Source organism: Phalangium opilio, unplaced genomic scaffold, assembly GCF_054372755.1.
Source record: "Phalangium opilio isolate 3A_F unplaced genomic scaffold, DU_Popi_V2 ptg001156l_1, whole genome shotgun sequence".
NCBI lineage: Eukaryota > Metazoa > Arthropoda > Arachnida > Opiliones > Phalangiidae > Phalangium > Phalangium opilio.
The window spans coordinates 124375-138612 of record NW_028324254.1 but is presented as its reverse complement, the minus strand read 5'-3'; the positions used below and the strand labels follow the sequence as shown (position 1 = coordinate 138612).

General features: G+C 39.7%; 4 protein-coding genes across 8 annotated transcripts; 1 reads left to right on the top strand and 3 right to left on the bottom strand.

The window, feature by feature from the left end:
* Nucleotides 1-238: 238 nt before the first annotated feature.
* Nucleotides 239-1492, bottom strand: LOC149587443 (uncharacterized). The gene is made up of 2 exons (XM_089863278.1): nt 1413-1492; nt 239-956 (listed from the first exon to the last, which is right to left on the bottom strand). The coding sequence occupies exons 1-2, from the start codon at nt 1490-1492 to the stop codon at nt 239-241; spliced, it is 798 nt and encodes a 265-aa protein (XP_089719404.1).
* A 251-nt stretch (nt 1493-1743) lies between these two features.
* Nucleotides 1744-3219, top strand: LOC149587442 (uncharacterized). Of its 3 annotated transcripts, XM_089863272.1 has the most exons (3): nt 1746-2136; nt 2215-2418; nt 2485-3219. In XM_089863272.1, exons 1-3 carry the CDS (start codon nt 2040-2042, stop codon nt 2526-2528), a joined length of 345 nt encoding a protein of 114 aa, XP_089719398.1. In that variant the 5' UTR covers nt 1746-2039; the 3' UTR covers nt 2529-3219. The 3 variants fall into 3 exon arrangements, 2 of the variants coding, with proteins under 2 accessions (XP_089719398.1, XP_089719397.1); XR_016380198.1 differs by having other exon boundaries at nt 1744-2136; nt 2190-3219; XM_089863271.1 differs by having other exon boundaries at nt 1751-2136; nt 2215-3219.
* A 1281-nt stretch (nt 3220-4500) lies between these two features.
* Nucleotides 4501-8076, bottom strand: LOC149587441 (uncharacterized). The gene has a single exon (XM_089863277.1). It carries the CDS (start codon nt 8074-8076, stop codon nt 4501-4503), a length of 3576 nt encoding a protein of 1191 aa, XP_089719403.1.
* A 48-nt stretch (nt 8077-8124) lies between these two features.
* LOC149587440 (uncharacterized) lies at nt 8125-13428 on the bottom strand. Of its 3 annotated transcripts, XM_089863265.1 has the most exons (4): nt 13119-13428; nt 12221-12555; nt 10566-10679; nt 8125-10339 (listed from the first exon to the last, which is right to left on the bottom strand). In XM_089863265.1, the coding sequence occupies exon 4, from the start codon at nt 9283-9285 to the stop codon at nt 8125-8127; it is 1161 nt and encodes a 386-aa protein (XP_089719391.1). In that variant the 5' UTR covers nt 9286-10339; nt 10566-10679; nt 12221-12555; nt 13119-13428. The 3 variants fall into 3 exon arrangements, with proteins under 3 accessions (XP_089719391.1, XP_089719389.1, XP_089719390.1); XM_089863263.1 differs by having other exon boundaries at nt 8125-10679; XM_089863264.1 differs by lacking the exon at nt 12221-12555 and having other exon boundaries at nt 8125-10679.
* Nucleotides 13429-14238: the final 810 nt, after the last annotated feature.

The following is a 14238-nucleotide window of genomic DNA, read 5'->3' as shown; positions in this document are numbered from 1 at the left end:
ACGGAGCGCCTGAAGATGTCACAAAACCGCTCTGAAAAAACTTTGGTCTTTCATTTGGTCCTCCGAGCTAGAGCGATGACGTAACACGTAAATTTGGAGCGATCTCGGAGCGCTCTCAGGCGACCCAAAAAACGGTATAAGATAAAATAATAAGTCCCGGCTCCTTTTCCAACCCCTCCCCCCACCCATTAAGGGGGATTGTCGACTATCACGCGCGCACCGGACGCTATTTTAGGCCTTATATAAATTCCTTCTTACAACTACTATTTAATTTTAATATCTCGAGTTTGGGGGCCCCAAAATGGTTACCGCTTGGGGCCTCCACTTGACTTGCGCCGCCACTGTGCAGTGGTCTTTTTATCTCTGAGCCTAAATGAGTTTTTAACGTGGCAGATCTAACAATTCCATCCCTTCCTACATGTAAATTAGTTATTCTACACAGTTTCCAAAGATGACGTTGAATTCGCTCATCTTTTAGAATGACAACATCTCCCACTTTGGGTTCTCTAGAGTTAGCTACAAGTTTCCCTGATTTCTGGGCAGACCTTAATTCAAGGAGATAATCTTTTCTCCATCTGATCCAGAACCTATTTAGCAACTCTTGGCGGTATTTCCACCTTTTTTCTAAATCTCCATAGCCAATTTGCAACTCTCCTAATTTGAACTTTCTGGGGGGTAGCGTATCTAATCTTTTCCCAATAAGAAAATGGGATGGTGTGAGCGCTGAAGGTTCGCTTTGATCGCTATAAATGTAGCTAATAGGTCGTGAATTTACAACCGATTCTGCTTCTATGACGACGGTTTCTAATTCCTCGTACGTTAATAAGGCACGACCTACAACTTTTTTCAAACAACCCTTCAGTACTCCAACCATTCTCTCCCACATCCCACCCCACCAAGGAGCGCGATCGACTATATATCTCCAGTCTATCTTCTTCTCTCCGAAATACTGTAGTCTATAGGATAAGCAAAACAATCATGCACTTTGTGAAGAAAGCATGAAATTTTGCACAATGACAAATAAGGGTATTCCTAATTAATTCGAGATTAGAGCCCACCTCTAACTCATCTGTGACATTTGTGACAAGCTTTCAAAAGTCCCCATAATGACATATATATTTGAAATCTGAAATTTATGAAATTCCCCAAACTTCGATGCAGAGCGAAAGCCGCTTCGCCGGGACTGGCTAGAGGCATTTCCATAGGGGCCGTCTCTAAAGCGAAAACATACGCAATTTATGCAGCCTTAACGGATAGATATATTTTCTTAAAGCAATGGAATGTACAAAATTTTGATTTTTAATACTTAAAAGAGACAAATTTAAATGCATTTTAAGTAGCCCTCTTTCAATATTTTTCTTTTTCAATTATTTATTTTTTTTTTAATTCTTTTTCACATCCGCCACATTTACAAAGTGCGGTGCAAGGTAAATTTGCTTTGACGCATTTGCACTTGCCATGACAACCAATTGTCAACCATGTTGGTTGCCATTCTATGGTATTATCTGGTTGAACCAGTTTGGTCCACCCAAAGTCAGACGGGTCCGGTAGATCCGGCTGTTTTTCCAATGTCTGCCCCAAATGTGCCCACGCTGAAAAGCCACTCGAAGCACGTGTTGTAGCAACGCGTCTGCCGAAGGTGGTATGTTATCAATGTCACGATTTTTTTGTGTGAATAAGGTTTTTCTTGCTTGGTTGACTTTTTCGTCAGAACTACACCGATCATACGTTAGTATCACAAATCTCCCTATAGTTGGGAAAATTTTTTTAACGGCCGTTATAGAAGGCCTTCTAGATATGGCTTGTAAAGCGGGAGTTGGTTCTTTAAATACATTCCAAGTTGACCACGCGATTTCCAAAAACCAACTTCAAATAGCGGCCATGAAGAATGATCGAAATTTATTTTCAAGACTATGGCCGTATGGGCGATCTAGAAGATTTTTTTTCGACACGAAAACCAACCTTGCCCACCTTCATTGTCGGATAATGGTGTCATACGCTTCGGTACCAAGTCTGACCTAACGCATTGCTTAGAAGATATGTTGACAGACGACGACGATATCACTACAACATTCGAATCTGATTTGATCGTACTCCATGGTGCTGTGATTGTCTATATCATCAAACCAGGCAACGGTAAAACGTTCTCTGATTACGCAACTATATTTTAAAAATACATACGTTCCCAGTTCATCGGTTCCGTTCGCCGTGTAGATGTCGTCTTTGACGTGTACCTGAATGGCAGCCTTAAAGGGGAGCGTGGTAAGGGATTGAGAGTTAGGGTTGAAGGTAGAAAAGATTTGCCACGCAATTGGCCAGAATTTCTAAGGCACGAAGAAAACAAGAAGGAATTGTTTGCATTTTTAAGTCAAAAGGTTGTCGCGTCTCAGTTTCCAGGAGCCATATTCGTCACAAATGGTGAAAACGTAATTTGCTTTGTTGAAGGCAATTTCGGAGACATTTCTCCTTGTTTTCACGAGGTAGCAGATACGAGGATGCTCCTTCATGTTTTGGACGGCGTGAAGTAAGGACATAGATCCATTTTGATTAGAACCGTGGATACTGATGTCTTGGTTCTAAGCGTCTCACTGGCACATATTACTGGCGTTCGTTACATAGACGCAACACGTTACGCTTACAAAATAGGAAAAGACAAATGCGAGGCGATGCCATCCACGCTCTCACAGGATGTGATACCACCTCACATTTTAACGGAAAAGGAAAGAAAACCGCGTGGTCAACTTGGAATGTATTTAAAGAACTAACTCCCGCTTTATCTAGAAGGCCTTCTATAACGGCCGTTAAATAAATTTTTCCAACTATAGGGAGATTTGTGATACTAACGTATGATCGGTGTAGTTCTGACGAAAAAGTCAACCAAGCAAGAAAAACCTTATTCACACAAAAAAATCGTGACATTGAAAACATACCACCTTCGGCAGACGCGTTGCTACAACACGTGCTTCGAGTGGCTTTTCAGGGTGGGCACATTTTGGGCAGACATTGGAAAAACAGCCGGATCTACCGGACCCGTCTGACTTTGGGTGGACCAAACTGGTTCAACCAGATAATACCATAGAATGGCAACCAACATGGTTGACAATTCCACCAGCCGCAGAAGCTTGTCGCGAAATGATAAAATGTGGGTGCCTAAAAGGTTGTCATGGCAAGTGCAAATGCGTCAAAGCAAATTTACCTTGCACCGCACTTTGTAAATGTGGCGGATGTGAAAAAGAATTTAAAAAAAATAAATAATTGAAAAAGAAAAATATTGAAAGAGGGCTACTTAAAATGCATTTAAATTTGTCTCCTTTAAGTATTAAAAATCAAAATTTTGTACATTCTCGATATTTTATATAATTCCATTGCTTTAAGAAAATATATCTATCCGTTAAGGCTGCATAAATTGCGTATGTTTTCGCTTTAGAGACGGCCCCTATGAAAATGCCTCTAGCCAGTCCCGGCGAAGCGGCTTTCGCTCTGCATCGAAGTTTGGGGAATTTCATAAATTTCAGATTTCAAATATATGTCATTATGGGGACTTTTGAAAGCTTGTCACAAATGTCACGGATGAGTTAGAGGTGGGCTCTAATCTCGAATTAATTAGGAATACCCTTATTTATCATTGTGCAAAGTTTCATGCTTTCTTCACAAAGTGCATGATTCCATATAAATTTGTCGTTTATCCTCTAGACAACCTTATTCACACAAAAAAATCGTGACATTGAAAACATACCACCTTCGGCAGACGCGTTGCTACAACACGTGCTTCGAGTGGCTTTTCAGGGTGGGCACATTTTGGGCAGACATTGGAAAAACAGCCGGATCTACCGGACCCGTCTGACTTTGGGTGGACCAAACTGGTTCAACCAGATAATACCATAGAATGGCAACCAACATGGTTGACAATTCCACCAGCCGCAGAAGCTTGTCGCGAAATGATAAAATGTGGGTGCCTAAAAGGTTGTCATGGCAAGTGCAAATGCGTCAAAGCAAATTTACCTTGCACCGCACTTTGTAAATGTGGCGGATGTGAAAAAGAATTTAAAAAAAATAAATAATTGAAAAAGAAAAATATTGAAAGAGGGCTACTTAAAATGCATTTAAATTTGTCTCCTTTAAGTATTAAAAATCAAAATTTTGTACATTCTCGATATTTTATATAATTCCATTGCTTTAAGAAAATATATCTATCCGTTAAGGCTGCATAAATTGCGTATGTTTTCGCTTTAGAGACGGCCCCTATGAAAATGCCTCTAGCCAGTCCCGGCGAAGCGGCTTTCGCTCTGCATCGAAGTTTGGGGAATTTCATAAATTTCAGATTTCAAATATATGTCATTATGGGGACTTTTGAAAGCTTGTCACAAATGTCACGGATGAGTTAGAGGTGGGCTCTAATCTCGAATTAATTAGGAATACCCTTATTTATCATTGTGCAAAGTTTCATGCTTTCTTCACAAAGTGCATGATTCCATATAAATTTGTCGTTTATCCTCTAGACTACTGGATAAGTTCTGGAGTGACTACTGTTTTCCATAGTTTGTTTAGTTCTTTTTCAGTCTTTTTGAATGTTTTTGCATTGTCTGACATCATGATCCTACAAACTCCGCGACGCGCCACAAATCTCTTAAAAGCCATAATGAAATGCTTGGCGCTTAAATTTGATACAACTTCGAGGTGGACAGCTCGAGTCGTCGCGCACGTAAACAAGGCGATATAGCTTTTTGATTCGACGAATGCTTTCTTTTCCGCGACGTAATTTTTAACCAAAAACGGTCCGCAAAAATCTACTCCCGTATTTTCAAAGGGCGCGCCTTCGTTTACGCGAATTGGCGGTAGAGGCGCGGTTTCACATTCGAAAGCCTTAGCTTTCACGCGCGCGCATTTTAAACATCTAAAGAGCACGTTTTTGACAACTTGTCGACCTCTTGGAATCCAAAAACGTGTACGGAGACTCGATAGCGTAGCGTTGACTCCCATGTGGAGAACGTCCTCGTGATGCTTGTTTATTAATAGCCGTGTGAAGTGACCTTGGCTGGGAAGTATAATTGGGTGTTTTTCATCAAATTTGAGGTCCGAAAATCCCAATCTTCCTCCCATGCGGAGAATACCCTCCTGGTCTAAGAATGGCTTTAATTCAGCGATCAGTGAATCTTTCTTGAAATCTTTCTTCTCCTTCATCGCGTCGATGTCGTAAGGAAAAGCATCCCTCTGGGTGGTTTTTATCCAATAATTTTCAGATTCGAGAATTTCTTGCGTGTTCAACTCCCCCCGTCTCTTTTGGTGCTTGTTTCTCGCATTGAATGTAAATCTTTTCATCCAGGCCACGATCCTTACTACTCTAGAGTACTTGGAATATTTCTCAATTTCCAAAAGAGGTTCGATCTTGGGGTTTGAACTCGCGACGAGGTAAACCGCGCAGTCTTCATACTTTGCTCTTCGTTCAGCTTCAACTTCTGGGGTTAATTTAGAGCTCTCTTCTTTCTTACTGGGCCATTCAGACTCTGATTGCCATAGAAACTCTGGTCCATTCCACCATGTGTCATTTTCTTTTAATTTGGAAGCGCTTATTCCCCTGGTCAGTAAATCGGCGGGATTTAACTTTCCGGGCACGTGATTCCATAAAATTGGATCCGTGTTTTGATGAATTTCGCTAACTCGATTGTTTACGAAAGGTTTCCAAATTTTTGCGCTGCTCTTTATCCATGAAAGAGTGACAGTGGAATCGCTCCAATAGTGTTTTGATGGTTTCTCATCCACGAAATTCTTCTCCATGGTTTTTGTCAATCTAGTTCCGAGGACTGCTGCCATTAATTCTAATTTGGGTATTGTGAGTGCCTTGAGAGGCGCAACTCTTGACTTGGAGGTCAAAAGAACGACCTTTACTCGACCTTCGTTTTCAGATCTCAGGTAAATCACTGTTCCGTACGCTTTTTGACTCGCATCCGTAAAACAGTGGAGTTGACACGTTTGACCGTGACCATAGTACCTTGGTACTTCTATTTCCATGAGTCTGGGAAGGTCCATACACCAACTTTCCCATTGTTCGACCAGATCTTCGTCTATCCTTTGATCCCAGTTTGTGCCTCTCACCCAAAGCTCTTGGAACAAACATTTTACTGTTATAAAAAAGGGTGACAAAAATCCGACTGGATCAAAGATTCTTGATGAAGCTTGAAGAATAAATCTTTTTGTGTTCTTTTGTTTTCTCAAGAATTCCATAAGGCTGTCTACTTCGAAGTAAAAAATATCTCTCTTCGGCTTCCAAGCTATGCCCAATACTTTGAAGGATACGTCTTCCAACCTTTCAGTACCGTCAATTTCAGATTCCAATTCTTGGTTCAACCATTCCGAGTTAGACTGGAATTTTCTTAGGTTCATGCCAGCCTTTCTTAGGACCTCTTTCGCGTCGTTTGCTAGACGTAGAGCTTCTTCGTTATCCTTGCCTCCTCCGACTACGTCATCTACGTAAAGGAACTCTTTCAATATTCGGTAAGCACCTGGAAACGTGTCTTTATATCCTTCTGTGTGGTGGCGAATGGTTGCTCCGAGTAAGAATGGACTTGCGTTGAGTCCAAACAGGACTCTAGTCATTCTCAAGACTACGACTTTCATTTTGTTTGGGTCTATTTCTCTTCCCTCGACCCAAAAGAATCGCGTGACGTCTCGATCTTCTTCTGCCAACTTAACTTGTAAGAACGCCTTCTCTATGTCAGCGGTGAAAGCTATGGCATTCTTTCTAAACTGGACCAGTATGCCCAATAAGTTGACGTTCAGTGGGTGTCCGGCGTGTAGGCAGTCGTTCAGTGAAGGGGCGTTTACAGGATGGGATGATCCGTCGAATACTACACGTGTTCGCGTAGTGGTTCTGTTCTCCTTCACGACTTCGTTGTGAGGCAGGTAAAACGTACGTCCAGGGGTACCCGGCGTTTTTACTACTTCTGCTATTCCATTGTTCACGTGAGACTCAATGACGTCCGCGTAGTCTTTGAAAAGTTGAGGTTTCTTGCGAAATTTCTTCATTTGACCGTAGAATCTTCTTTCTGCTACCATTTCATTGTCGCTGGTTAGCTTTACGTTATCCTTAAACGGAAGTCTTACAACATAACGTTCTCCATCAAATTCTATGGTTCGATCGAATTCATCGTCGATGGCCTTTTCAAGGTTGATTTCGTCATCTGACTTGTCAATTATTCCTAGGGATTCGAGGTTCCACAAGGCTCTTAGGTTCTGGGAAATTAATTTTTCTTCAGTATCGTGTGGATCGCAAGGGGTCGCTATCGTGGAGAACACGTTCACGCTATACACGCTTGTATCCCTCTTGTTTTCTGTCTTTCGCACGTAAGGGCCGAGAAAGGTCCATCCAAACATCGTCTCAATGGCCTTGAGTTTTGGGGACAATTTCTCTACTTCGCCTGTGGTGATTTTCCAGATAAAATCAGCTCCTAAGAGCAGAGATATTTCTTCGTCGCCTGAAGCCTCCTCGTTAGGTGGCGTGTCAGCTATCTTCCACTCCTTTCCTTGTGTTAAGCTCTCGATCTCTTCTCGTGGCATGGTGGGTATTTTCCCTCCAATCTTTGGAGTTTCTATTGCTTCTAAGATAACCGTGTTTGAATCGTAAGTACTTCCAATGGTGAACTTCACTCTTGATCTCGTGACCTTGGTTACGATTCCTGGGAACGAGTTTATATCCAAACTTTCCGTACCCAACACAGGTAGGTTTAACTCCTTGGATATTTTTGCCAGGATGTACGTTCTCTGACTTGCTGGGTCAATCAGGACTCTCACGGTTTTCTCTCGTCCATTGTAAGATACTTTTACCCAAGCCGTTTGCAGGTAAATTACGGGTTTTTCATCAATTTCGCCTGTGTCTGCTATCGCTAAGGAAACGTTGGTATTTTCATTTCCCGTTTCTTCTGTTCTCGGCTCTACGCTTCCGCCTGGTGGGTACTGTTTTTCGCATACCACGTGGCTATGACGCCTATCACAGAATTTACATTTCACCCCCTTTCTGTGGCAAAACCTTGCAATGTGTCCTTTACCAAGACAGACAAAACAATACCCGAAATCCCTCATAAATTCTTTTCTTTCGTTAGCCGTGAGCGGCTTTTTACACGTCTCGAATTAATGAGCTTCCTTGCAGAAAATGCAGGATTTTTCTTCTTCCTTAGAGGGGTTCGCTACTGCCGTGACTGAGAAGGTCGATGAATCTTGTTTTGATCGGTGATTTGAGTATTCTCTCGGTTTCTTATGCTCTTTTTCTTGACTCATAGGTACTCTCTTCAATTTCGCGCATTGTTCGCGACTTTCGACCTCTTCCCTGAGAAATTCTATCAACCTTTCCATGCTGTTGATTCTCATTCTTCTATTCTCTCTGGTGAAACTCAGAATAATATCTTCAGGAAGTAAATCCGTGATCATAGGTATAACGAAAGTCCCGTAGCTTGGGTTGTCCTCAACGTTCAACGCTTGTAGGCTACTAACCGTTATTGTGAGTGTATCGAGCAATTTTCTTAAACCCTTTACATCGGACGACTTATGTACCGGATCTAATGACCGTAATTTTTGTCTGTGAGCTTGTACGAGTAAATCAACTCTCCCGAACCGATCAGTCAGTTTTTCTATTGCGTCACCGTAAGTCATATTTAGGCTTGACACACTCGCTAATGCTGTCCCTCCAAGATAACTTTTTAAATAGACTAACTTGTCTTCAGGGTCCATGTCTTTCTTGTGAATCGTTACTTCATATTGAGTCCAGAATTCTTGCCACTTGTTTATTTCACCATAGTATTTTTCAATATTTATTCTGGGCAATTTCACGGTTGCTGCAATTCTGGGCTGCTGTGCTTGATAATGAAATGTCGGAATGTTCTGTGGAATCGCACTGTTGCCGCTCCCAGTCTGGTTAGTGTTGCTGATTGTTGGCGTCACGATAGTGTTCTGTGAATCGATTCTCGAAGAAGAGCTAGAAGCGTTTCTATTGTTCTCGGCTATCGCTTCTGCACAAATCGCTTGATAGTCTAAAACTTTGTCTTCTATTTTTTCACATTCTTCCGTGTCTTGATCATACGCCTCTTCATCAGTTATTTCGTTTTGGATCTCCTCATCTATGGCCTTTAGTTGCTTTAATTTTTCGACCAACTTCAGGTTGTAGGATGTTAGTTCCAGGTTAGTTAGTGGATTCGCTGACGCGCTACTCGTTGCTTTGTCCAAGGCATTACATAACTTGGTTATGGAACTTCTTATAGATCCTCTCTTTCTGGCGAGTCTTGCTGAATCATCCATGTTCTCGTTTATTTTGAGTCGATAAAACACGCTTCGTAGACTTAATTAATTCGTGTCTTTGAAGATTTTAACGTTCTCTCGCAATAATTTCCTAATTAATCTAACCTAAATTCTTATTAATCCCGTTGTTTCGGTACCATGACGTGATTCTGGTTGTTCACTACTGAAAAATCTAAAGGGTTGATCGCGGGTTTAATTTAGGTTTAAATTAACGAAGATTTTAAAACATGAAAAAACAAAATAATTTTATTGAAGGTAAAAAAAATCGCTCCTATCGCTTCAATGTTCAACATAAGACTGCTTTTTTTTTTCTATTATAACTAAGCTTGGAAAGCCTTCTCGGTTCTCTCCCCTGGCGCCAATTTTCTCTTCAAAAAACCTGGGAGGTCGTACCCCTTTGTGGGTTGCAAGCGGGAAAATTCGTCGCTCGGGCTCCTTACTGTTGATGCGTCGGAGAGAAAACCCCGAAAACTTTCCATTCTACGATAGGTACAGGCGCGAGTTATAATTCTTAAGAGCGAAAATTTACAGAAATATATTAATAGAAAACAATCAAAAAAAAAAGAAACATGAATTTAAACTTTGAAGTAATATTGATTATTATTCAATTTACGACAAATACCAAATTACTTCATCACAATAAAAACAAGACATTTTTTTGACGATTAAAAAAACCAAAAACCACTCAATAACTTTCAAGTTATTCGACTCCGTGACGATATAAAATCCAAAACCACCGAGTAACTTTTGTCGCATCCAATTTGGGCGTAAATCATTTCAATTTTGAAGCCCTTTACCCGTCGTAATCACTAGCAAAAATGTACAAATTTGTCCTCGTCTGTCGAATTTAGTTCGAGTAAATAATCGAACCAGTGAATATCACAAAGTTTTGACCGGACTTGAAGACGTACACACACACACCCATCACAAATCGAGCTTTCGAGATACGTAACGCAACGTCGGTATAAACGGTTTAGTAGTCACGTTATCACGAACACCACTTCCGATTTGGATCACGTACAGTAACTTCCGCGGAAATAGCCGCCCGTACACACTGGAAATGGAATATACTAACTAGTAACCCGCCCGAAAGGAAGATAGTTTGTTCCAAGAGTAAATAAATGGGTTGGTAGAAAGATGACCGCATCGCACGGTTCTCGTATATTTGTGTTTTTGGTTGAAAGAAAAAGGTTATATTGGAAACCATCGGGGTTGTTGGTTGTCTGTCTGTCTTCTCTCGTATCAAAGAGATATCTTATAACTAAGCCTAGGAATCATACCTCAGGATTGGAAGTTTTGGTGTCGTATAACGTCAGATCAATTTGTTCAGTATGATGAACCGGTGAAGGGGTGGAGTCACCGGAAAATTGTTGGCTTCTTACGGCTCCTCGACCCTGAGATAGAACAAAAAGAAGCCGATATTGTTTTACTGTTCAATACATTTAACTTTAAATATACTTCGTATAAAGTTTAAACGTTAAATTATCTACAGTATAACTGCCTGGGAATATAGGCTAGTATAAGACTTATTTGGGGATTTAAAGAGCAAATAAAGGTTTTGAAAAAAGTTGGAATTCAACTCTAAAATAGGATAGCGTCACTGTTTTCTTCAAGTTGACTTTATACAATAGATTAGGCCAAACATTTTTTAGGCCTAATAATCGTATAAAAACGCGCAAAAGTCAAGAACTTTCTCTCAAAAAGTCTCGGAAAAGAAGTCTGTTCTTAGAAAATATGTTTTTTTTAGGGATTGTGAAAATGTCCATATATATTTCTAGTAAAACTGAAAAAGAAAATAAATGCAGTTGAGCAGCCATAAAAGGCAACGGTAAATGCGGTCCTTGTTGTTTCAGTAAAAAAAAAAATTTGAAAAGGTGAATTTACATTTAAATAACCTCAAACAATTCGGTGAAAAACTAACTTAAACCAAATATGTCAAAAAATAACATCAATTTTCTTAACTTTAATGAATTTTTTTTTCCTTTTTTTCGGGGGGGGGGGCTTGTTGGGACAAACAATGGAGGGCATCAAAAGTATATAGAACAAAAACAAAAAGTACTCTTCGTTGACACTTTCTGGCGCCGTGTAATAGGAGAAGACCCTCCTTTATCCCAGAATAGTGTCTAACCCTCTTTGCGTATGCTTACCTTCCATACGGTGGCACAGGGAACAAGCCGTGAATTGGCTTAAAAAATAGCAGATTCTAGCAAAGACTAGTACCAAAAATTAACGTTTGGGTCATCAGCATCATGTACTACTTCCTATAAACCTATGACGTCAAGAAACTCTTCCCTTATTGGTTAATTCGTGAAAAGGGGTTGAGAGGAGGGTAATTTGCTTTTCAGTTAACACGTCGTCTACAGCCAAAGGCAGGGAATTGCTACTTTGTGTTTTTATATCTATGCACTTTTGCTGGCATGGAATTGTTTTTACCACAACCAATATTACTTGGTAAAAATGAACAAATTCTGGATCTAATGTTTTCCTTGAAGTCCTTTTACAAAAACCTATTGTATTCGACCAGCCCATTGATAATTAAAAATTCCGAAATATTCTTTGATCTTGACTCGGTTGGTTTTGAAGAAAAAGAATGCCGCAATTCCGTTTTCGGAATTAAGCGCGAGAGCTAGGCCTAGTTTTCTCTTTCAAATTAAAAGTAAGCTCCAGATGTTTGTCGTTGCCCTAAAGAGTGACTAATGAGCATCGCGGGAGACCAGGCGCTTATTGTTTAAGAGCGAAATTAATTAAAAGCTAGGGATAGAGAGGTTTTCTACCATTTTTAATGACATTCTCGGGTAAAGCTGTTATTGGCAGAAAAAAAAGACCCTGGCGCCCGTGTTATGTTTAGCTTTAAATTATATTTTCCCGAAAAGGATTTATACGCGATAATTAGGTTCTTATTAACGGAATTTATTATAAATGAAGTAGTATATACCGATCTGTTTGTGTCCGTTATTAAACAATTGGTGATTGACTCCCAGCGAGGAACCAGCGGCTGGTATAGCCACGCTAGTGTAGAAAGTTTGAGTTCTGTTTCGGCTGCTCCTTTGACCAGGGCGATGTCGATTGCACGATAGCATCCGTTTGAAAGCTCGTCGAAACTTGATCGACATAGCGTTGTACAGAATCGGGTTGATGGCGCTTGCAGAACATCAAATACCACAGTTCCATGTAGCGCTCTTCCGCTAACGAGTTGTGGACTACGAGCAAACGATAGGGCAACCAGAAAATGGCAAAAACAGCCACGACAACCACCAACATTTTCACAACCTGGAAAATATCAAATTGAAAGAAAATCGTATCAAGCGACAATATTTTGAACTTTTGTTTAATTTAAAACTGAAAAGTGAAAAATAATGAATAGTTAAGCCTAAATTTATTTCTTGAGTCCGCGAGCTATACGATAAGTCACTCAGTTCACTCTGTTCGCAAAACTCCTTCCATCTTTTTTTCTAGCAGAAGTAAAGTTAACCAAAGCTATATTTCACCAGAATCCCCCTTGACTTTCGCCGCATTTTCTCCAAATTTTAGAAGTTAATCTATTTCTAACTTGGAATAAAATAAAACTTTTTGTTTCTTTTACGCATGGTCGATATTTTTTTTATTTTGAGGGAATGTTTTCCGACTTTCAAATGAGAAGTAAAATAGAAACTTTCACCCTTGACCTTAGGGTACGGTCACTTCTTATTTTGCTAAGCCTTTGTATTTCTGCTGCTGTAATAACATCAACGGAACGTTGCTAACAATAGCGTTTTCTTAGACGACCTGTTCTTGTAATCAGGGTTTGGTTTTAAGGCATTATCGGGAATGGGGATTTTCAAATTTGCAATTACCGAATATTCAATCAGCTGATGTTCAAAATAGAACGACATTTGAAATATCTCCATCTCAACTGTGTAATGATGACACTTTGAGATGTACATAAGTAAACTCGCGACGCTTAGACCAGGATGACGTCAATAGAGGGATGTGATACAAGCTCCTCCCCTGGTCTTAATAGTCCAATTTAATTTAGGATGATACCCTCTATTGTTACAATTATTTAAATTTAAACTAAGGCTTAAGAACCATTATTCGTATTCCAGCAATTTTAATGAATTTTTTTCATATATAATTTATGATTGTCTGCGAAAAAAATGTTAGAATTTCTTCATCCATTTAATTACAACTCTAAGCCTAAATGTTGGTTTCGAAAACTTTATGTGACACATTTATTTTCAGGCTTAAAAACTAAACCTTGGAGAATTAGGGCCTAGACTAAAGTTTGAAATTGCTGAACCTTCCCCAACCATTTATTTTTAGTTGTATTCAAAATTAAATGGGGCTGAATATTTCTTTTCCAGCTAAGCCTTAGTTTTTATCTTTCTTACATACTGTAATGGGGTAATATACGACAACCCCAGAAACGTCCTTAGGGTGAAGCGGGGGAAAAAAAAGAAATTAAACAGAGCCTTAAGTATTTTCCTCGTCTAATTGAAATTTCATTCCAAAAGACAAACTCTGAAAATCCCACAGACGTGCTTAACGACTGGAAATATTAACATCCCATTATTTCTGTTACTTTGTTTAGCTGGAAGGTGTCTGACAGTGAATATTAGGCCTAACTATAACCCTAGAATTATTTTGAAACGTGACAAAATGCTCCTATAATTCCCCTGGCTTTCCGAGATAAATTTGGGATTTAAATAATAATAATTAATGGGCTACCTACCTTAAAGGTTACCTTGGTTTTATGACTAAGACTGCTGTGTTTTTTGAGAAATATACGAATATTTGAAGTAGGCTTAGTCTACCCGAGTCTTCGAAGTTTGTAATTAGGCTTAATTAGTAAGTTTTCGAAATTGACTTATTTTTTGTCTATTCAAAGTTTGGCATTATAATTAGGTTTAATGAATATGTTGTCAAGTTGGGAATTTAGGCTTAATGAATATGTTGTCAAGTTGGGAATTTAGG

What these genes read in the sequence shown, in the direction of transcription:
- LOC149587440 (XM_089863263.1), bottom strand. Translation starts at nt 9,285, where the DNA reads ATGGATGATTCAGCAAGACTCGCCAGAAAGAGAGGATCTATAAGAAGT.
- LOC149587442 (XM_089863271.1), top strand. Translation starts at nt 2,040, where the DNA reads ATGTTGACAGACGACGACGATATCACTACAACATTCGAATCTGATTTG. An exon ending in TATCATCAAACCAGGCAACG is followed by an intron (nt 2,137 to 2,214) that starts GTAAAACGTTCT and finishes TTCGCCGTGTAG; the next exon opens with ATGTCGTCTTTGACGTGTAC.
- LOC149587441 (XM_089863277.1), bottom strand. Translation starts at nt 8,076, where the DNA reads ATGAGGGATTTCGGGTATTGTTTTGTCTGTCTTGGTAAAGGACACATT.
- LOC149587443 (XM_089863278.1), bottom strand. Translation starts at nt 1,492, where the DNA reads ATGGCAACCAACATGGTTGACAATTGGTTGTCATGGCAAGTGCAAATG. An exon ending in TTTACCTTGCACCGCACTTT is followed by an intron (nt 957 to 1,412) that starts GTAAATGTGGCG and finishes CTTATCCTATAG; the next exon opens with ACTACAGTATTTCGGAGAGA.